General features: G+C 43.8%; 1 protein-coding gene across 1 annotated transcript in view; it reads left to right on the top strand.

The window, feature by feature from the left end:
• The window catches only part of UBE2H (ubiquitin conjugating enzyme E2 H), a 62270-nt gene that overhangs the window by 26592 nt on the left and 11640 nt on the right, over positions 1 to 24038 (top strand). Inside the window, exons 2-3 of the mRNA XM_087874399.1 lie at positions 17925 to 18001; positions 20060 to 20134. Of these exons, the coding sequence (XP_087730525.1) occupies positions 17925 to 18001; positions 20060 to 20134 (152 nt within the window). The remainder of the gene's footprint in view (positions 1 to 17924; positions 18002 to 20059; positions 20135 to 24038) is intronic.

Genomic DNA, 24038 nt, shown 5'->3' with positions numbered 1-24038 from the left:
TGCTTGGAGCTCAAAGCATTGTTAGAGACCCCACACACCGACTTTACGGTCTGTTTCTGTTGCTCCTCTCTGGGAATGGGTTTCGGAGTATTTCTCGCAGGACTACCAGATTCTGGAACAGCGAGGCCATCTGTTTGAGAAACTTGCAAGATTTGTTTTTCTCGCCATGTACATCAATACATCCAAACTAGACTGTGTTGTTTCTCTGGGTCATGTAACATATGTGGATATATGCATAAATTTGTATTTATGTATTCATTTATTTTGTCATAGTTGATTTGTATATTGGAGGTGGTGACCCTTTGAGAGCTGTATGCCATGAAATTTCATTTTAATGTGTGCTAATTAGTGTACATTCAGAGTGACAACAAACTTGTTATTCTATTCCATTCACCCCAGATAGCTGGTTTCCACTCCACTGTCTCAGATAAACTCAGAAAAACCAGGTTAAAACCATAAAGAGCATGGCTCAGCTAACCAGGTGTTAATGACTTTGTGCAAATAATAGCTCGTAAATTCCCGTCTGCTAATCCTCCTGAGTCCATATTAAGTCTGGAGAAAGTTCTGGGAGAAATGGCAGCACCCAGGGACCTTCGCTCCCGAACGAGAGAGCCTTTGGGGGGGGGGAGTTTTGATTGAAATAAAGCTAGTTTGTTCATGAACAGAGGGACCGAATCAAGATCTGGTGAAGTTCTCGTGCTGCTTTATAAAGCTTTAGTAAGGCCACACTTTGGAATATTGCATCCAGTTCTGGTCACCAGAATACAAAAACGATGTTGAGATTCTGGAAAGAATGCAGAGAAGAGCAACAAAGATGATTAGGGGACTGAAGGTTAAAACATAAGAAGAACGGTTGCAGGATTTGGGTTTGGCTAGTCTAGAGAAAAGAAGGACTGGAGGAGACGTGATAGCAGTCTTCCAATATTTGAGGGGCTGCCTCAAAGAGGAGGGAGGGGGTCAACCTATTTTCCAAAGGATCTAAAGGCAGGACAAGAAGCAACGGATGGAAACTCATCAAGGACAGAAGCAACCTAGAACTAAGTAGGAATTTCCTGACGGTGAGAACAATTAACCATTGGAACGACTTGCCACCAGAAGTCGTGGGTGCTTCATCGCTGGAGGCTTTTAAGAAGAGACTGGACAGCCATTTGTCTGAAATAGTCAAGGGTTTCCTGCTCAAGCAGAGGGTTGGACTAGAAGACCTCCAAGGGCCCTTCCAACTTTTATTATTCTATGTTCTAGAGCTAGATTTGGCAGGTGGGGTTTCTCTTTTTTAACCAGTTGCAAGAATTGCATTTTCTAACTGCAGCAGGAATATTTTTAAACTCTCCAAAATGGTTGTCCCTTCTCTGGGCTAGGCAAAAATGTGTGAGTTAGTGTCATAAAAAATGTGAGTTTAATAGAGGATGCTCAAGTGGTTTGTTTGTTTATTTATTTATTTATTTATAGGCCACCCTTCTCCGGAGACTCAGGGCGGCTTACAATGCATCAAGCAATAGCCTTCATACTTTTGTATATTTTATACAAAGTCATCTTATTGCCCCCACAATCTGGGTCCTCGTTTTACCTACCTTAGAAAGGATGGAAGGCCGAGTCAACCTTGAGCCTGGTGAGATTTGAACTTGCAGTAATTGCAGGCAGCTGATGTTAATAGCAGTGCTTTAGTCTGCTGTGCTACCAGGGCTCCTTGCCCTGGTATAGGGTAAGTGTTGGCATTAAGAGATGGGTAGAGAAGGAAGAATTAGAATCTTTCAGTCCAGGTACACGTGGTCCTCGACCTACGACCACAATTGAATCGTTGAAATTTCCATTCCTAAGTGAGGCAGTTGTTGAGAGTTTTGCCCCGTTTTTATGACCTTTTATGCCATTTGCGCCACATTTTGTGATTATTTTTTTTTTATTGCCACAGTTCTTAAATCACTGCTGTTGTTAAGTGAATCATTTAGTCGTTGTGCGAATTTGACTTTGCAAAAGGGGATCACATGACCCCTGGACACAGCAACCGACATAAATACTATCCAGTTACAAAGCGTCCGAATTTTAATCACGTGACCACGGGGACGCTGCAACGGTCATAAGTGTGAACAATGGTCATAAGTCACTTTTTTCAGCACCTTTGTAACTTCGAATGGTCACTAAACGAATGGTTATAAGTGCAGCACTGCCTGTATTAAAATTGTAAACCTTTTTTTTTTTTTTTTTTGAAAAATCCAGTAATATAATTCTTCTTTTCCTCTTTGCATGGAACTAGCCGGGCGAGGAAAAGTCTCAGTTTTTGTTTTTAAAATTACAAAATTTCTAGACCTCTTTGCAAAGTGTCTTCCTGCACAGGGCCGAAGAGATGGGTTACGTAGGTTTTTTTTTTGGGGTGTGTGTGTGTATTTTTAACATTGCCCCATCAGGAACTGAGATTTTGTGGCTGAACCTCTCTGAGGTTCAGAGGTTTCGTGGCTGGTGATCTCTTGAGCTTGGTGGTTTTCTTACAGACGTTTCATGACCCAACTAGGTTACATCATCAGTGCTGGAAGGGTTTGGGAGGAGGGAAAGGAAGCGAGAACTGTGGGGGTCCTTGGTGATCTCTGAGCTTGGTGGTTTTCTTACAGACGTTTCATGACCGAACTAGGGAACATCATCAGGGTTAAAAGGGAATGGGGTTTGTGGAGAGGAGGAGGAGGAAGAAAGCATGGGGCTTTTGATAGTTTCTGAGCTTGGTGGTTTTCTTACAGACGTTTCATGACCGAACTAGGGAACATCATCAGCGCTAGAAGGGAATGGGGTTTGTGGAGAGGAGGAAGAAGAGAAAGGAGGAGGAATAAAGGGGAGGGAGAGAGGAAGGAAGGAAGGAAAGAAAGAAATGAGAAGGAGGACGCGTGGTGTATTCTGAGCTTGGTTGTTTTCTTGCAGACATTTTATGACCGAACTAGGGAACATCATCAGGGTTAAAAAGGAATGGTGCTTGTGGAAAGGAGGAAGAAGAGAAAGGAGAAGGAATAAAGGGGAGGGAGGGAGGGAGGAAGGAAGGAGGAAATGAGAAGGAGGATGCTTGGTGCTCTCTGAGCTTGGTTGTTTTCTTGCAGACATTTAATCACCCAACTAGATAACATCATCAGTGCTTGGGACCTTGAATGTGTGGGCTTCAACTTGACCTAGATTGTCCCCTGTGGCCTCTCTCTTTGGAGTCATCCTGGGTTAGCATTGCTGGCTGGGGAATTCTGGGAGTTGAAGTCCCCACCTCTACAAGTTAACCAAGTTTGACAGAAAAACCAACCAGAGATGATCCAGTAAGGGGGGGAGGGAGAGAGATTATTATTGTTATTGTTGTTGTTGTTGTTATTATTATTATTATTATTATTATTTAGTGAGATTCACAGCCTTTGAGGCTGGTTAATAGCTCAGCAGCTCGAGTCCTAACCAAGGACCTAGGAACTGTTAAGGTATCGTCGGAGGATGTAAGCTGTTCCGAGTAAGGTGGTTTTTTGTAGAGTCAAAATGTTCAAGTCCGGCAAATTTAGAATTTCTAAATAGCGGGGTAACCCTTTGGGTATTGCTCCGAGGGCTCCAATTACAATCGGGACAACACACGATTTCTTTTTCCAAAGTCGCTCAACTTCAATTTGCAAGTCCCGGTACTTTGTGATTTTTTTCTTCTGCTTTATTTATTATTTATTAATAATATTTACTAAATATTATTAAATATTATTATTTATAAATAAATAATAATATTTATTTATTATTAATTATTATTATTTCAATTTATATGCCGCCTTTCTCCGAAGACTCAGAGAGTAAGTCCTCTGCCTTGAAACCAAGTGAATGCCCACCTACTCGTATGTACTGAGTTGACCTTACTAACCGCGACATGTCAAGTAGCCTCCTTCCTGGTTAATATTGGACGGGAAATCTCCCCACCCGTAGGCTAGACTGGAAAGCAAACAAATTCAGGAGGCCAGAGTAGAAAATTATTTCCATTCTGTTGACCCCCAAAGCTTGGTAGATAATGTCGGTTGAAGGAGAGACGTTCCTCGGGTAGGAAGGGAAGTTCACCTGGTAGGAAACATTTTAGGTTGGGCACGGAGGCTTGGCTTTCTGCCCAAGAATGGCTCGGGGAAAACATTCCTGCTTCCTCCCCCCCATCATAGGTCTACCCAGGAGGAAGGGGAAGGAGGAGGCCCGATCCTGGCATTCATGGGTTGACCTTGGATGTCCGGTAACCTTCAGAGGGCCCGGTAGCTTTGTCTCATGTGCTGCCAGCTTCCTGCCTCATTGTGTTGGTTCGGCAGGTGGCATGGGGAAAGAACATCCTTGCCCAGACTTAGTTTCCCCAAGGGAGTCCTTTCGGAAAGGATTGGCAGCGGTGCCCCTTGTGGGGTTCATTGGTCAACGCCCTTGGTTCTGCCAAAAATGATACCTTCAGCTGCATTAATGAACGTTACTTCTGGTGCTTGGTTTAAGGCAAGGGTCTCCAACCTTGGCAACTTTAAGCCTGGCAGACTTCAACTCCCAGAATTCCCTAGCCAGACTTGCTGGCTGGGGAATTCTGGGAGTTGAAGTCCGCCAGGCTTAAAGTTGCCAAGGTTGGAGACCCCTGTGCTAGAAAACTACCACACTCAGACAGCACCAAGGACCTCACAGTCTTCCTCCTCTTCTTCCTCCTCCTCCTTTCCCACTTCCCAAATCCCCTCCCTTCTAGCACTGATGATGTTACCTAGTTGGGTCATGAAACGTCTGCAAGAAAACAAGTCTGCTCAGGGTGCCCCAAGGACCCCACAGCCGTCCTCCAAAACCACCACTCCGCAAACCTCCACACCCTTCTAATACTGGGAGTTGAAGTCCGCCAGGCTTAAAGTTGCCAAGGTTGGAGACCCCTGGTTTAAGAAGCAGATAGCAGAATAAACAGAGTTGGAAGGGACCTTGGAGGTCTTCTAGTCCAACCCACTGCTCAGGCAGGAGACGCTAAAACATTTCAGACAAATGGCTGTCCAGTCTCTTCTTGAAAATCTCCAGTAATGGAGCACCTGCAACTTCTGGTGGCAAGTAGTTCCACCGGTGAATTGTTCTCACCGTCAGGAATTTTCTCCTTAGTTCCAGGTTGCTTCTCTCCTTGATCCGTTTCTATCCATTGCTTCTTCTCCTGCCTTCAGGTCGTTTGGAGATGTTGTGGCTCCGTTACCTGATTGTTAAGTGAATCACGTGGTGGTTAAACAAATCCAACTTAGCTTAGCTTGTCTGAAGGGCGCAGTTGGCAAGCATTTGAACCCAGGACTCTGCAACAAGGTCGCCAATACAGGTCGTCCTCAACTTAACGGCCACAGTCGAGTCCCAGCATTTCTGTTGCTAAGCGAGGCATTTGCTCGAGTGAGTTTCGCCCCATTTTACGACCTTCCTTGCCCCCGTTGTTAAGTGCATCGGTGCATCAGTGACACGGTTGTTAAGTGAATCCGGCTTTCCCCGTTGACTTTGCTCATCAGAAGGTCGCAAAAAGGGGATCACAGGGCGACCGTCATAAATACGAATCAGTTGCCAAGCTTCTGAATTTTGATCGCGTGGCCGCTGGAACGGTCATAAGTGTGAACAGCGGTCCTAAGCCACATTTTTCAGCGCCATTGAAACTTCGAAGGGTCACTAAACGAACGGTTGTAAGTCGAGGACTCCCTGTATTGTCCTTTTCTCAACGCCTGGCATTCTTCCCGGTTTGTTGACACCGTCGGTTGGTCGTGCTGGCAAAACGTCGCTCATTCTTTTCATTCTCTTCTGGGTTATTCATGGCTGCTTCAGGCATGACGGTGCTGTTCCTTAGACTTCCTCTACAAGCTTGTTTTTCAGTTGTCCCAAAGGTGCTATTTTTATTTTTTGTTTTGTTTCAAGAGGCAACTGGACTTTCTCGGGTGTTTTTTTTTCCCCTCTTTGTGAAGACGTTTCGCTTCTCCTCCAAAAAGCTTCTTCAGTTCTAACCTGAAGTTCTGACTTATTCCCACAGAAAATGATATCAGAAGCTGCAAAGTATGATTGAGGGAAATATCTAGGGAGATTCTCAAGTTATCCAGGCCGTGGTGCTTTTTGTCAAGAGGCAACTGGACTTTCTGGATATTTTTTTTTTTCTTTGAAGACATTTCGCTTCTCATCCAAGAAGCTAGAAAAAGCGCAGAGAAGAGCAACCAGGATGATGAGGGGACTGGAGGCTCAAACATACGACGAACGGTTGCAGGAACTGGGCATGGCTGGTCTAGTGAAGAGAAGGACCAGGGGAGACAGGAGAGCATCTTCCAATATTTGAGGGGCTGCCACAGAGAGGAGGAAGGAGGTCGAGCTATTTTCCAAAGCACCTGAAGGCCAGACAAGGAAGAATGGATGGAAACTGATCAAGGAGAGATTCAACCTGGAAATAAGGAGGAATTTTCTGACAGTGAGAACAATCAACCCATGGAACAGAAGTTGCCTTCAGAAGTTGTGGGAGCTTCATCCCTGGAGGCCTTCAAGAAGAGACTGGACTGCCATCTATCAGAAATGGTGTGGGGTCTCCTGCTTGGGTGGGGGGTTGGACTAGATGACCTCCAAGGTCCCTTCCAACTCTGTTATTCTGTTATTATTCTGTTATTCAGACGTTGTGGGAGCTTCATTCCTGGAGGCTTTCAAGAAGGGACTGGACTGCCCTCTGACAGAAACGGTGTAGGGTCTCCTGCTTGGACAGGGTGGACTAGATGACCCTACGAGATCCCTTCCGACTCTGTTAATCTGTTACAGCTTCCTCAACTCTGACTGGATTAGTGGGGAATGGAAGAGCTGAAGAAGCTCCTTGGATGAGAAGCGAAACGTCTTCAAAAGAAAAACCAAGAAAGTCCAAGTTGCCCCTCGAAAAAAACACATTTGGGACAACTTGGATGACTTGAGAATCTTCATAGACAATTTGTTTTTTTCAGTTAATGCTGATTTCAGGGTGAATTGCATTTCGGGTTGGCAAGGGGGAAAACCTTAGAAAGTTTGTCCGGCGAAGAGCGGAAGCCGACCTTGTGGTAACAGGCAGTCCTCAGCTTAACGACCACAATGGAGCCCAACGTTTATGTTGCTAAACGAGACGGTTAACTGAATTTTCCTCCATTTTATAGCCTTTCTTGCCACAGTCCTTCAGGGACGGTTGTTAAGTGAATCTTTCTTCGCTTGTCAGAAGGTCGCAAAACAGGGTCACGTGACACCCCCCCCCCGAGGACACTGCAACCGTCATAAATACGAGTCAGTTGCCAAGCGTCCGAATTTGGATCACGTGACCCTGGGGACACTGCAACGGTCGTAAACATGAAAAACGGTCATAAGTCACTTTCCCCCCCCCCCCCACTGCCGTTGTAACTTCGAATGGCCACTAAACGGATGGTTATAAGTGCAGGACAATCTGTATTAAAATTGCAATCCTATTTTTTTTTAAAAAAAAATCCAGTAATATTAGTTCTTTCCCTCTTGGCACGGAACTAACCTGGATAGGAAGCGTCTCGATTTTTTTTGTTTTTAAAATAACAACATTTCTGGATCTCTTTGCGAAGCGTCTTCCTGCGCAGGGCCGGAGAGATGGGTCATGTAGTTTATTTTGTGCGTGTGGGGGGGATTTTTAACACTTGTCCCATCAGGCACTGAGTTTTCCTAGCTGAACCTCTGTTTTGGAACTTCAGTGACGAGGATATGACAGAAATCCTGAGAATGTCGCTTTTTCCAGTGACGGTGTAACGCTGAATGGTCACTCAATGAACTGTCGTAAGTCGAGGACGGCCTGGGTTAAAGATTCCTTCCGCTGGAAAGGATGTTGAAAACCTAGCAACGGTGGTGGTGTACTCGCCCTCTCTTAACTCCGTGTTGCTAAAATGAGTTTTGTAAAGTTTCCACTCCCGTCCCCATGTCCCTCCGAAGCCGGAAAAACCTGTTTGGCCAGCGAGTAACCTGATTTAAAAAAAACAACAACAACAAGCTTTGTTTACATCATGGTTACGCCATCCAGGTTAGAATAGCTCCGGCTCTATGGAGACCGCGTTGCATTCCGACATTATAGAGGTATACTCCTCCAAGTTACGACCAGCATTGAGCGCCAAATTTCCATTGCTAAGCGAGACAATTGTTCAGTGAGTTTTGCCCCCATTTTACCACCCTTCTCGCCACAGGTTGTTAAGCGAATCGTTTGGGTCATTAAGCGAATCTGGCTTCCCCGTTTGTCCGCCACGTGGCCCGTGGAAAGTGCAGCCGTAAATACAGGCCAGTTGCCAAGCCTCGGCGTTTTGCCTTGGTCGTTAAGTGTGAAAAACCAACGTCGGTTTCTCAGTGCTGTTCTCGCTTCAAACGGTCACTAAACGAATGGTCGTAAGTCAAGGACTAACAGTAGTAAAAGAGCTAAGTATTCACTGGTGCTGTTTTCTATATCAGAGGCGGGGAATGATGGGCCTTTTATGACTGGCGGACTTCAACTCCCAGAATTCCTGAGCCAGCCTCATTCCCCACCTCAGATCTATGTACTATCCGGCTTAAATACTCATTCCCATAACTTTTAGCTTAGTGAAACATTACATCATGTGGCAAATTTATATGGCATAAACTTTGTCACAAATCATTTTATGACATGAGGCAACTGTCATAAACCATTTCCTGTGCTTTTGTTTGACTACAATATACATACATACATACATACATACATACATACATATATATGTATGTGTGTGTGTGTATAAAAATCATAAAAATCTTGCATAAAAATCTTGGTTTACGTAGGAAGAATCTGGCTAAAGAGAAATACATACATACATAAATACATACATACATAAATACATACATACATACATATATGGCACACACTTCTTCTTGTGCCATATCCGTCATCGGACATTGGCGATCCTATTTTTATCAACAGCCACACGAAAAAGTGCTGCTGAGTTTTGTCCAAACAAAACTTAATTTTGAAGCCATTAAGGTTTTTTCTTCTGCCTGGACCTCCTTTGCCTTCAATCTTCCCTTAGAGGATTAAGGGAAGGATGTTGTATTTTTCCAGGTGTCACATCACATGTCCAAAATATTCCAACTTTTGCTTTTTAAAAAAAATGGTTTTGAGAGTGTATTCGGTTAACAGACGCGACGGGAAAAGTCGTAACATGGCAGGGGAACTCACTTAACCAATGTCTCAGTTAGCAAGATTAATTTTGGGCTCCATTGCGGTCGTTGGTCGAGTTGTCATCGGGGAAGCCAGCAGGAAGTCAGACGTTCCACTGAGTTATTTGACAAGTTGGCTTGTTCTGATCCTGGAAATAGAATAGAGTAACAGAGTCGGAAGGGACCTTGGAGGTCTTCTAGTCCAACCCCCTGCTCAGGCAGGAAACCCTCTCCCATTTCAGACAAATGGTTGTCCAATCTCTTCTTAAAAACATCCAGTGTTAGAGCATCCACAACTTCTGGTGGCAAGTAGTTCCACTGATTCATTGTTCTCACCATCAGGAAATTCCTCCTTAGTTCTAGGTTGCTTCTCTCCTTGATCAGTTTCCATCTGTGGCTTCTTGTCCTTCAAATGCTTTGGAGAACAGCTTGACTCCCTCTTTTTGGGGGCATCCCCTCAAATATTGGAAGACTGCTATCATGTCACCCTTAGTCCTTCTTTTCATCAAACTAGACATATCCAATTCCAGCAACCGTTCTTTATATGTTTTAGCCTACAGCCCCCTAAAATCATCTTTGTTGCTCTTCCCTGCCCTCTTTCTAGAATGTCCCCACATGGGATCTGGGTCATTTGTGATCGCACTGTTGCTTCCTAGTTACACGAGCTGAGCTCAAAATACAGAAGGCCGGTGGCTACCACATCCTTAACTGTAATCTCATTTTAACTTCAGTTACGTTTCTTTGGGGAAGAAATATTGCCGGAGGTGGGTGGGTGGGTGGGTTTTGAGATATCGTTTCACTCTGGCTGTCAACCTTTGCTGCCACCTTGAACAAAATGTGCTTCGCGTAGATCTCGGAGAGATCATCCACCCGGGTGTTTCCATAAAAAGCCACTTGTGCAGGCAACGTGCGTGCTAATTCTCCCATCGGTACAAGGCTGCTTGTAAAAGAAGAAGAAACAACAAACCTGAATCTGTCCAATTTCCAAGTCAGCGTGATCCGATCTTGGCAACTTTTTAAGAGGGGTGGACTTCGACTCCCAGAATTCCCCCAGCCAGCATGTTGAAGTCCGTCCATCGTAAAAGGCATGCCAGGGAATTCTGGGAATCGAAGTCCACCCCTCTTAAAAGTAGCCAAAATTGGTCTGTACCGACTTAGAAAGTAGATAGCAACTTTAAGAGGGATGGACTTCAACTCCCAGAATTCCCCCAGCCAGCATATTGAAGTCCCACCTATTTTTAAAGGGTGGCCAGGGAATTCTGGGAATCGAAGTGCACCCCTCTTAAAAGTAGCCAAAAGTGGTCCATGCCAACTTAGAAAGTGGATAGAAACATTAAGAGGGATGGACTTCAACTCCCAGAATTCCCCCAGCCAGCATGTTGAAGTCCGTCCATCGTAAAAGGCGTGCCAGGGAATTCTGGGAATCGAAGTGCACCCCTCTTAAAAGTAGCCAAAATTGGTCCATACCAACTTAGAAAGTGGATAGCAACTTTAAGAGGGATGGACTTCAACTCCCAGAGTTCCCCCAGCCAGCATATTGAAGTCCCCCCCATTTTTAAAGGGTGGCCAGGGAATTCTGGGAATCGAAGTGCACCCCTCTTAAAAGTAGCCAAAATTGGTCCATACCAACTTAGAAAGTAGATAGCAACTTTAAGAGGGATGGACTTCAACTCCCAGAGTTCCCCCAGCCAGCATGTTGAAGTCCGTCCATCGTAAAAGGCGTGCCAGGGAATTCTGGGAATCGAAGTGCACCCCTCTTAAAAGTAGCCAAAATTGGTCCATACCAACTTAGAAAGTAGATAGCAACTTTAAGAGGGGTGGACTTCAATTCCCAGAATTCCCCCAGCCAGCATATTGAAGTCCCCCCTATTTTTAAAGGGTGGCCAGGGAATTCTGGGAATCGAAGTCCACCCCTCTTAAAGTAGCCAAAATTGGTCCATACTGACTTAGAAAGTGGATAGAAACTTTAAGAGAAGTGGACTTCAACACCCAGAGTTCCCCCAGCCAGCATGTTGAAGTCTCCCTATTTTTAAAGAGTGGCCAGGGAATTCTGGGAGTTGAAGTGCACTGCTCCTAAAAGTTGCTAAGATTGGGACCAGACTGACTTAAAAAGTGGATAGCAACTTTAAGAAGGGTGGACTTCAACTCCCAGAATTCCCCAGCCAGCCTTTTTAAGGTGAGTGGACTTCCACATGCTGTGGCTGAGGAATTCTGGGAGTTGAAGTCCACCCCTCTAAAAAGTAGCCAAGATTGGGCCACACTGCCTTTGAAAATGGATAGCAACTTTAAGAGTGGTGGACTTCGAACTCCCAGAATTCCCCAGCTAGCATGTTGGAAGTCCACCCATCTAAATAGGCTGGCTGGGGAATTCTGGGAGTTGAAGTCCATACATCTTTAAATGGCCAAATATGGAGCAAGAGAGACGCAGGGAATTTTTCCAGGGTTAGCAAAAAATAATTTTTAAGTGCAGGGCTTAAATTGGAACAGCAAAGGGAAAAGCCCGCGGGAACCTGGCTGCAAACCTCATCTTAATTATTCAGACTTCCTGTTTTTCCCTTCGATACGGCAACATAAATAGTTGTTCATCCAACCTGAAGCCGTACTTCCTTCTGGAAACTGCCAGGGTTGCACCAGCCTGAATAAACATTTCACAATTTTAGGAATCCGTGTCCCGTTTCTGGGCCACAAGGTATCTGGAGAAGTTCCAGCTCTGGCTTCCAGCTGGACTTTTAATTCCCTTTGAATTAATCTTAGGATATTTGAACTGGGCCTACTGGTTTTGTTTTAACTCGTAGACGGGGAGCCACCGACAACGCCAGCACGGCCAGATATGTCATCCTGCCGCAGGGCGTGTGCGTCTTGCTGTTGTGGTGTCTTATGGAAAAATCTGTTTTGTGGGATTCATTGTGGTGGTGGAAAGGACACTATGCATAAGCAATTAGCCACAATCATATGAGGCCTTCAAAAATCGGCCTTTTAGATCGGAAGGATTGGATAATTCATTGCACACATGTTGTGCGTTGACAACAAGGGTTTGAATTGAATAAAATCGGCCAGGGCTGGGCCAAGGCTTTGTTGTTTTGAGCTGCAAACACAGGTAGTCCTTGACTTACGACTATAATGGAGGCCAAATTTTTGGTTGTTAAGTGAAACATTGGTTAAGTTTGCTCTACTTTTCTTGCCAGAGTTGTTAAGTGAATCACTGGAGTGGATAAGTTAGTAACCCGGTCGTTAAACGAATCCGCCTTCCCCTTCGACTTGGCTTGTCAGAAAGTCTCAAAAGAGGATCATGTGACTCAGAGACCACTGCAACCGTCATAAATATGAATCATTTGCCAAATATCTGCATTTTGAACATGTGACCGTGGGAAAGCTGCAACGGTCGTAAGTGTGAAAAACGGTCGTTAGGTCACTTTTTTCAGGGACGTCGCAACTTTGATGACTAAATGAACCGTTGTAAGTCGAATTGAGCCCAACGTTTCTGTTGCTAAGTGAAACAGTTGTTAAGTGAATTTGGCCCCGTTTTACAGCCTTTCTTGCCACGGTTGTTAAGTGAATCACCGCAGTGGATAAGTTAGTAACCCGGTTGTTAAGTGAACCTGGCTTCCCCCATTGACTTGGCTCGTCGGAAGGTCGCAAAAGGGGATCCCGTGATCCCGAGACAATGCAATGGTCATAAATACGAGTCAGTTGCCAGGTGTCTGAATTTTGATCACGTGACCATGGGGATGCCGCAAGTGTGAAAAATGGTCGTAAGTCACTTTTTCCAGTGCCGTTGTGACTCCAAACGGTTGCTAAACGAACTGTTGTAAGTCGAGGACTACCTGTACTAAACAAACAGCCCAGTACCGCGACAACATAAAGAGCCGAGGTGGCACGGTGGTTAGAGTGCAGTACTGCAGGCTACTCTAGCTGCAGTTCAGCAGTTCAAATCCCACCAGGCTCAAGGTCGACTCAGCCTTCCATCCTTCCGAGGTCGGTAAAATGAGGACCTAAATTGTTGGGGGCAAAAGGCTGATTCTGTAAACCGCTTAGAGGGGGCTTCAAAGCGGTATGTAAGTCTTAAGTGCTATTGCTTAGGAAGGAAAGAAGGGCCATGGTGGCGCAGTGGTGAGACTGCAGTACTGCAGGCTGTTTCTGCTGCCTGCCGGCTGCCTGCAATTTGGTAGTTTGATCCTGACCGGCTCAGCAATCGAGTACCGAGATACCCGTGTACTAGGCGTTTTTCTGCTGTCAGTTTTCTGTGTTTCTGTTAGACCTTTGGTGGGTCTGCAAGATCTCACCACATTTACAAAAAAGGATGTGGAGACTTTGGAAAAAGTGCAGAGAAGAGCAACTAGGGACAATGAAAGGCCTGGAGACTAAAAACCTACGAAGAATGGTTGCAGGATTTGGGTTTGGCCAGTCTAGAGAAAAGAAGGACTAGGGGTGACATGACGGCAGTCTTCCAGTATTTGAGGGGCTGCCCCAAAGAAAAGGGGGTCCACCTATTCTTCAAAGCACCTGAAGGCAGGACAAGAAACAATGGATGGAAACTCATCAAAGAGAGGAGGAGGAAAATTGTAGGATCCTTGGTGCTCTGTTTTGAGCTCGGTTGTTTCCTTGCAGACGTTTCGTAACCCAGCTAGGGAACATCATCAGTATTAGAAGGGTGTGGAGGTCTGCGGAGTGGTGGTGGTGTTGGAGGAGGAGGACTGGGGGGTTCTCGTCGCTCCCTGAGCTTACTTGCTTTCTTGCAGACCTTTCATGGCCCAACTAGATAACGTCATCAGCGCTGGAAGGGAAAGGGATTTGTTAGTGGGGAGGAGAGGAAAAGGAACATGGGATGAAGTGGAGGAAGAAGGGAAGAGGAGGAGGAGTGTGGGGTCCTTGGTACTCTCTGAACTTACTTGTTTTTGTTTTTTTGTAGACGTCTCATGACCCAACTAGGTAACATCATCAGTGCTGGAAGGGAAGTTGGAAAAAAGAAGGAGAGGGGGAGGAGGAGGAGGAAGAAGAAGAGGAGGAAGACTGTGAGGTCCTTGGTGCTGTCTGAGTGTGGTAGTTTTCTAGCACAGGGGTCTCCAACCTTGGCAACTTTAAGCCTGGCGGACTTCAACTCCCAGAAATGGCTGGGGAATTCTGGGAGTTGAAGTCCGCCAGGCTTAAAGTTGCCAAGGTTGGAGACCCCTGTTTTAGCAGGCATTTCATGACCCAGCTAGGTAACATTATCAATGCTGGAAGGGGTTTGCTCATTCTGATCCAGGTTAAATTCTCTGTTTCCATTTCTATGAAGAACTTTAGGGATAAAAAGAGAGTTTAGTTAGTTTTCTTTTTTGCCTTTTGTTGTTTTCAATCCTGTCCTTGAAAGCCAGTTTGGACCAGTCTTTTACAGCACTTTAAAAAAGGGGGGGGGGCATTTCTTCATTCTCCTCCTCCCCCCCCTCCCAAATTGTCTCAAGAAAACTGAAATCAGCAGCTGCCCTCTCTGAAAATAACACGTCTATTGTCTAGAGCCCAGCTTCAGATTTGGCACAATCCGAGCTTCGGGAGATGTTTCTTTCAGCAGGTTATTTGAGGCCAAAGGAATATTTTAGACTCACAAGCTTGTTTTTCTTTCTTTCTTTCTTTTTTTTGTAACTGGGCTTTTACATCACTTTTTCCTGTGGGTAATGGGGGGGGGAGAGGGGGAGAGAGAGAGAGAGAGATTTGCAAGTGTTTTTGTATTTTCCGGTTCAGTTTTTCCGCATGATCTCTGCGAAGTTTGATAGCTCTTGCAGTAGAAAAACTCTTTTTTATCGGGCAGCGAATGGTTTGCTGAAATAGAAGCGGAATATCGGTTTGGGAAAATGAATAGGGAGGCCCTAGGAAAACGAATGTCAGGTAGGAAATAAACAGCAGGTGGAGCTTCTTAAAATATTTGGAATTGCTTCCAAATATTGGGAAGCGAGCCAGGACCCTTTGAATTGCTGGAATCTGCACCCTTCAGAGAGCAATACTGCATGTCATCTTAGCTTTTCTGCAGTTGTCCAATATATCACCCCCAATCCAGGGTAGAATGCCAAATTCAATTTACCGGACTTATTTACTGTACTATAACAGTGTTTTTCAACCTTGGTGACTTTGAGATCTATAGGCGTCAACTCCCACAATTCTACTACAGCCAGCGGGCTTTAAAATGGCTGGACTTCGACTCCCAGAATTCCCCAGGCAGGAAGTTTTAAGAGGGGTGGACTTCAATTCCCAAAATACCTGGGACTTAACTCCCAGAATTCCCCAGCCAGAATGCTTTACAATGTATGGACTTCAATTCCCAGAATTCCTCAGCCAGCATGCTTTAAGATATGGCCTTCATTTCCCAGAATTCCTCAGTTAATGTTTTAAGATATATGGCCTTCAACTCCCAGAATTCCTCAGCCAGCATACTTTAAGATATGGCCTTCAACTCCCAGAATTCCTCAGCCAGAATGCTTTACAATATATGGACTTCAACTCCCAGAATTCCCCAGCCAGCATACTTTAAGATATGGCCTTCAACTCCCAGAATTCCTCAGTTAATGTTTTAAGATATATGGCCTTCAATTCCCAGAATTCCTCAGCCAGCATGCTTTAAGATATGGCCTTCAATCCCCAGAATTCCTCAGTTAATGTTTTAAGATATATGGCCTTCAACTCCCAGAATTCCCCAGCCAGCATACTTTAAGATATGGCCTTCAACTCCCAGAATTCCTCAGTTAATGTTTTAAGATATATGGCCTTCAATTCCCAGAATTCCTCAGCCAGCATGCTTTAAGATGTTTTGCCTTCAATTCCCAGAATTCCCCAATGGGCACGCCGGCTGGGGAATTCTGGGAGTTGAAGCGTCTCCCTCTTGGAAGTTGCCAAATTTGAGAAACATTGATCTCTAGACTGTGTGAACGAGGCCAAATTGTCTCTTTTATTATTGCTTGGTAATTTCCAAAGGCATGATTTGAGAGTTAGGAAGGATTGTGAGTTTGATGGGAAACTGATGTTCTTCCCCTTGATGACCCATTTCCAATGACTGTGGGGTTTGTTTGTTTTTTTGCCATTTTGCTCCGGGGTTTCTGGACCCTGGTTGAGTCTTCTGTAGGACTACTCTGCCTTCTTCGTTCTCCTCTATCACTTCTCCTCCATGTCCTTTCCCCCCTTCATCCTGCTTAGAGAAGTCTACCCCAGTTGGCTTCTTCTGAGCATTTCTTCTGCAAATGGAAGTTTCATGGATTCTTGACTTTTTTTTCTGACTCTCCCATCTCTCGTTGCGATGGCCCTCCTCTTGATGAAATGAAAGGGTAGGTTTCATCAGATAAACATGCCAACATATTTCTCCTGGCTTTGAGAAAAGGCTGGGCGGTGTCCCATGTCTCAGAAAACCCATGAGCCACAGTGAGGCATCCGATCTGGAGATCTTTGCCAGAGGTCTGCCAACCCTCCAACTCTTTGTCTTCTCCTGTGACTCACTCAAGCTTATGATCTGCCCCCACCAAGTCTTGGAGGAGTTACAGCAGCAATTTCCTCCCTTGGCATCGGTTCCAGGATGAGACGCTGTAGTTGAAGAGACACAAGACTTCTCCATCTTAGAAGAAAAGTTTAGAGAGGTTCTCTGGGTGGAATTCTCAACCTGACCTGTTGTTGTTTTTCAGTCACTAAGTACAGTCTGACTCTGGCCCCAAAGATGATAAATGATGGACAGATAGACAGACAGATAGAAAATATGATATAGATAGATCACCTCCGGGTGTTCCGCTGCGCACTGAAGACCCTGTTGTTCCGCCAGGCAGGGCTGTCAATATAATAATTTTAAATTGGGGTATTTTAATTTTTGGGGTTTTAAATCGGCCAAATCTATTTAATTATTTTAATTTTTAATTATTGTTGTGTCTTGTGTTTTTAAATTGGCTGTACACCGCCCTGAGTCCTTCGGGAGAAGGGCGGTATAGAAATAAAATTATTATTATTATTATTATTATTATTATTATTATTATTATTATTATTATTATTATTATTATATAATAAAATATAGATAGACAGACTGACTGACTGACTGACTGACTGACTGGATGGATGGATGGATGGATGGATATAGAAGAGATAGATATAGATAGATGATAGATAGATAGATAGATAGATAGATAGATAGATAGATAGATAGATAGATAGATGATAGATAATATGATTAGATAATATGATATAGATAGATAGATAGATAGATAGATAGACAGACAGACAGACAGACAGACAGACAAATAGATGATACCTTGTTTCCCACCCAAATAAGACCTCCCCTGATAATAAGCCCAATTAGGCTTTTGAGCGCATGGCAATAAGACCAAGCGCTTATTTCAGGGTTCAAAAAAATATAAGACAGGGCCTTATTTTCAGGGAAACACAGTAGATAGATAGTTTGATTCAGATAGATAAGATAGATCGATAGATAAAATGATTAGATAGATAATATGATATAGAAAGACAGATAGATAGAAATAGATAGATAATACGATATACAGAGACCAAACCCTACTCCCTTCTAACACTGATGATGTTACCTAGTTTGGTAATAAAACGTCTGCAAGAAAACAGCCCAGCTCAAAGAGCACCAAGGACTCCACAGTTCAGTCCTGAACTAGAAATATTTTAGACAGATAGACAGACAGACAGATAGATATTTTAAAATATTACTGGATTTCAGTAATTATTTCAAGCTGACTCAGTAGTATCTGAATGAATTCCGTTCCTGGACTTTTCTTAAGTGAGCAGCTTTCTTAATTTATCTGCGCTGCCAACGTTTTCCTTGACTCCGACGCCTCCAGTATTGAGAGCAAACACGAAGTCACAATCCTAGGAGGACTCAACGAATTTGTAGTGAAGTTTTATGGACCACAAGGAAGTAGGTATACCCCTGAGTCACGTAAAGATGTTGGAAGGAAACCCTTTTTCTTTCTGATTGATCTCTTGGGGGGTGGGGGGTGGAGGGAAGAATTGGGAAAAATAAGAGATGATTTGGGGAGATGATTAATGCCCAGGTTCCCTCTGCCTTTTAAGACCCAGGAGATATTTTATACTGGGTTAGTTAAGCCTCAAATCCCTTTAAGTGGGCATTGCCTTCTCTGGCTGCCAATAGCTGTCAAAATTCTTGAACCCAGGTGTTCTGCAACCTTGGAAATCTAGTTTTACTGGAAATGCTCCTGTGATCTTCTCCATAAAAAACTCTTGTTTTCTTATTAAGCTATGCCCTCTTTTCACTTGCATTTGAAGAAGCAAATAAAAAAGTTTACATACATACAAATATAAACTTTTTGCAAAAGCTTCCTCGAAAGCAAGTGGAAAGACGGCATAGCTTTTCTTTCTTTCTTTCTTTCTTTCTTTCTTTCTTTCTTTCTTTCTTTCTTTCTTTCTTTCTTTCTTTCTTTCTTTCTATCTATCTATCTATCTATCTAACTATCTATCTATCTATCTATCTATCTACCTATCTATCTACCTACCTACCTACCCATCTTATCTATCATCTATATCTATACCTACCTACCAATTGTATCATCTATCAATCACCTATTATTTCTCTATCTCTGTCTGTGTAACCATCCCTACCCACCTATCTCTATCTGTCTGTTTGTCCATCTATCTATCTATATCTATCTATCTATCTACCTACCTACCTACCTTATCTATCATCTATATCTATACCTACCTACCTACTTACCTACCGATTGTATCATCTGTCTATCAATCACCTATTATTTCTCTATATCTGTCTGTCTAACCATCCCTACCCACCTATCTCTATCTGTCTGTTTGTCCATCTATCTATCTATATCTATCTACCTACCTACCTATCTACCTTATCTATCATCTATATCTATACCTACCTACCTACCTACCGATTGTATCATCTATCTATCAGTCACCTATTATTTCTCTATATCTGTCTGTCTATCTATCCCTACCCTTCTATCTCTTATCTATCTGTCTGTCTACCTACCTACCTACCTTCTCTCTCTCTCTCTACCTACCTACCTTCCGACCGTATCTATCTATCATCTATCAATCAATCAATCATCTATTATTTCTCTATATCTGTCTGTCTAAATATCTATCCTTACCCACCTACCTCTATCTGTCTGTCTGTCTGTTTGTCTATCCATCCATCTATCTATCTATCTATATCTATCTATCTATCTATCTATCTATCAACACACACACACATGGCACTAGTGGCCTATTAGATTCTTTCACAGCAGGTTTCAAAACAACAAAATTTAAGAAGAAGGGGGAAAAAATTAAGTGGAGATGGATTCCTGGAATAATAAGAGTTGGAAGGGCCCTTGAAGGTCTTATAGTCCAACTCCCTGCTCAAGCAAGAAAGTACAAATGCAGTGCTTAGAAAATAGAGAATAGTGGTTTTTTTTAAAAAAAAAATAATTAAACTAGATTTAGGGCTTCTAAAATTGATAATCTAGAACCATCTTTCTAAGATTTTCTTTGCCGTGCTGATAAGGTGTTTAGGGTGTTACTGTCTTAATATTCCCATGCAGTATTACTGTCTTGATGCTTTAAATTTTATTTACAGTCATTCTTAATCTTAAAATTTGCAATGTATACGTAGTTAGTGCAATATTTCTCAACCTTGGCAAATTTAAGACGGATGGACTTCAACTCCCAGAATTCCCCAGCCAGCATGGCTGGCTGGGGAATTCTGGGAGTTGAAGTCCATCCGTCTTAAATTTGCCAAGGTTGAGAAATACTACATGAATGTATTTAGAAGCAGGCAGCTAAAATCTCTATATAAAAAGAATAATGCTAAACTACTAATGGAAGCTCTTTTTTTCCCATCCTGCCTTGTTAGAATTTAGTGTCTCCCTTGCATGTCTTAATTAAATAATCTTATATTTGCAAGCGTCAAATATACAACTTAACCTTCCTTTTTGAAAAACCTTCCAAATTTCAGCACCGTACGAAGGTGGCGTGTGGAAAGTTCGCGTGGACCTTCCTGACAAATACCCTTTCAAATCCCCATCTATAGGTAAGAGATGAAAACCTTGTCATTTTTTTTTTTTAAAAAAATCCATTTTAAGACAAATTCAAAAGCCCATCAAGAGCAAGTTGATAGTTCAGCTTATGAGGAACCCTCTTAAAATGCCTATCACTTAAATGTGAGCCAGCCGTGTGTTGCAGCGGCCAAAAAAGCCAACGCAATCCTAAATTGCATTAACAGAGGGATACAATCAAGATCAAGGGAGGTACTAATACCACTCTACAAAGCCTTAGTAAGGCCACACCTAGAATCCTGCATCCAGTTTTGGTCACCACACTATAAAAAGAAATGTTGAGACTCTAGAAAAAGTGCAGAGAAGAGCAACCAGGATGATGAGGGGACTGGAGGATAAAAGATACGAAGAACGGTTGCAGGAACTGGGCCTGGCTAGTCTAGTGAAGAGAAGGACCAGGGGAGACAGGAGAGCATCTTCCAATATTTGAGGGACCGCTACAAAGAAGAGGAAGAGTGGGTCAAGCTATTCTCCAAAGCCCCTGAAGGCAGGACAAGAAGCAACGGATGGAAACGAACCAAGGAGAGAAGCAACTTGGAATTAAGGAGGAATTTCCTGACAGTGAGGACAATTCACCAGCGGAACAACTTGCCACCAGAAGTGATAAATGCTCCATCACTGGAGTTTTTTTAAAAAGAGGCTTGTCTGAAATGGCATAGGGCCTCCTGCCTGAGCAGGGGGTTGGACTAGAAGACCTCTCAAGGTCCCGTTCCTACTCTGATACTCTGGTAAAATCTAAACTAGTGTTTTTCATGTTGGTTGAGGAATTCTGGGAGTTGAAGTCCACTCGTCTTAACCTTGCCAAGTTTTTTAAAAAAAACACTGATTTAAAGGAATAATTTCCGGCTTGGCGACGAAAATTCTGGGAGTTGAAGTCCACAAGTCTTAAAGCTGCCAAGTTTGAAGACCTCTGGTATAAATCGTTGGGTAGCTTCTGTCTCCAGCCTACAGGTAGTCCTCGATTTACAATGGTTTGTTTAATGACCAAAGTTAAACCGTTGCGGCATCCTCATGGGTCACATGATGGAAATTCAGACACTCATCAACTGACTCATACTTATGACGGTCGCAGTGTCCCGGGGTCACGTTGGTCCCCTTTTGCGACCTCCTGACAAGCAAAGTCAACGGGGACAGCCAGATTCACTTAACAACCAGCTGACTAACTTAACAACCGCAGCCATTTGCTTAAGGACGGCGGGAAGAAAGTTCGTAAAACGGGGCAAGATTGACTTATTAAGAACTGTCTCGCTTAGCCACGGAAATTTCAGAACTCCGTTGTAGTCCCTAAGTCGAGGATGACCTGTATTTACGACAGTTGCAGAGTCCTGGATCCGAATGATCGCCAATTGCGACCAGCTTCCGACAAACCCAAGTTCAGCTGGATTTGCTTAACAACCATGTGATTTGTTTAACGACCGTAGCGATTCGCTCGAGAACCGTGGCAAAAAAATAAGAAAATTGGGGCCCAATTGCGGTCATAAGTCGAGGACTACCTGTATTGGATTCCTGCACTCTCCTGGTTCACTTTTTTCTTTTTTTTTTCTTTTTCGGAAATAACCTTTCAGCCTTGCAAGGATGCAAACTTCCAAAATTTGCCCAAATCTCTCCATCGTGACCCAACGCCGCACCCTCTGTGGTTCGAATTCAACCTATTCAAATCCTGGCAAATAGTTTGAGAGGCTTATAAGTCAACCCTCCCGTTCAATCAATCAAATTGAACCCTAATCTGTAGAGACGTGAAGGAGTTCTCCTTATCTCCTTAAGAAGCGGCTTAGATATACGACCTGCACATCATACCCTGAAAACATTTGAACTGGAATCAGGACAGCCGGGCTGCGTTTCTAGGCATGCTCAGCTGAGGCATTCTGGGAATTGAAGTCCACACAGGTGTAGAGACGGAGGAAGGCTGCTGTAGAGCCAGAGGTTTCAAACTCAAGGATCTGGCTCTCAGGATGCTTAGACCTGCCCCGCAGGGCCACCCTGGAAACAGCAAAGGACTGGCCCTCGGTGCCTCTGCCAGTGAAAAGGGAGCTTGGGAGAGCCACACAAACTGCTTTTGTTGAATTTTTTGTTCACACTTACCGTATTTTTCAGAGTATAAGACGCACCTTAGTTTTTGGGGGGAGGAAAATAAGAAAAAAGCTGATTGGCAGATGGATCAGCCTCCCGGAATACTCCAATCAGCTTTTCCCAGAGGTGAATTTTAGCAACAGGTTCCTTGGTTGTGAGTTCTGTGCCTTGCTTTTTTTTTTTGCTTTTTTCCCTGCCTCTGAAAGCCTCCGAAACAGAGCTTCAGAAAAAAAAGCCTCTGAAGCTCTGTTTGGGGGCTTTTTTTCTGAATCTCTGTTTGGAGGCTTCTTTTTCTGAAGCTCTGTTTGGAGGCTTTTTTCTGAAGCTCTGGAGGCTTCTTTTCTGAAGCTTCTTTTCTGAAGCTCTGTTTGGAAGCTTCGTTTCTGATGCTTTTTTCAGCCTCTGAAACCTCAGTTTGAGAAGCTGGGCAGGGCTACATTCAGAGTATAAGACGCACCCAGATTTTCACTCTCTTTTGTAGGAAGTTAGCACCCACCCCTTTCCTAGAAGAATGAAATATTTTGGGAAATATTAAAAAGGCAGAATATTATGTTTCCCTGGATGAGAAATGGAGAAGCATGTTTTAAAGACGAAGCAGCTCCCACCTTCCTGCCCCCACCCTTTGTCAATGGGCCAGAGGCAGACAATCTTTATCAATGGACCATCATCTGCAACACAATAGGACCCATCTAGCAACAGAAACTCACCACATGGCATCCAGGAAGATTACATCAGCCAGCAAGGGTAGTTAAGACCCCCTTGGTCTGACAACCAATCAGGATACTCTTTCTGGGCCCCAGGAAGTTCAAACCCAGAGAGGGCATAAAACCCAGGGACTCGCAGCATCTCGCCCCTTTTCTGTTCAGGAACTCAAACCATGTGATCCTGTCCACCATTAAACCATCTTTCCAAGCAGTCTCCATGTTTCCAGTGTCTTTTTCTCCACTTGGAGCTGAACCCAGAAGGATATTTCTTCTAACACTTTTTTTGGGGGAAAAGGTGTGTCTTATACTCAGAAAAATACGGTATTTTGATCTTTATTGGTTCACTGGGTATGTCCCTGATGTCACAAAGAAGGCATTTAGTATGGCCTCTATATCTCCGTGGAAAGGCTTTGGGCATGCAGAATGTCAAGGCTCTGGGTTTGCATGGAATGGATGTTGATTCTTCTGCTCCTTGCAAACCTTGGGGAGAGCAATTAAAAAGGCTGAGGATTCTTCATTTATTATATGATATTTTTGATCTTGCCTTTTTACTTTAGATGGCAAAAGTACTTAATACTCCTTCCTCCTCCTACTTTTCCCACAACAACAGTCTTGTGAGGTGGGTTAGGCTATGAGAAAGTGACTGGCCTAAAGTCACCCAGCCACCTTTCGGGCCTAAATTGGGACTAGAACTCGCCGTCTCCTGGTGATTGGCCCAAAGTCATCTAGCCAGATTCCATGCCTAAGACTGATCTAGAACTCGCCATCTCCTGGTGATTGGCCCACAGTCATCTAGCCAGATTTCATGCCTAAGACTGATCTAGAACTCCATCTCCTGGTGATTGACCCAAAGTCATCTAGTCATATTCCATGCCTAAAACTGATCTAGAACTCCTTCTCCTGGTGATTGGCCCAAAGTCATCTAGCCAGATTTCATGCCTAAAATTGATCTAGAACTCGCTGTCTCCTGGTGATTGGCCCAAAGTCAGCCAGCCGACTTTCATGCCTTAAGACTGATCTAGAACTCACCATCTCCTGGTGATTGACCCAAAGACACCCATCCAGCTTTGGTGCCTAAGGTGGTACTAGAACTCACCGTCTCCTG

The sequence above is a fragment of the Pantherophis guttatus genome, chromosome 7 (genome assembly GCF_059756535.1).
Source record: "Pantherophis guttatus breed Tessera chromosome 7, ASM5975653v1, whole genome shotgun sequence".
Lineage (NCBI taxonomy): Eukaryota > Metazoa > Chordata > Lepidosauria > Squamata > Colubridae > Pantherophis > Pantherophis guttatus.
This window is presented reverse-complemented; position numbering and strand designations above follow the sequence as displayed.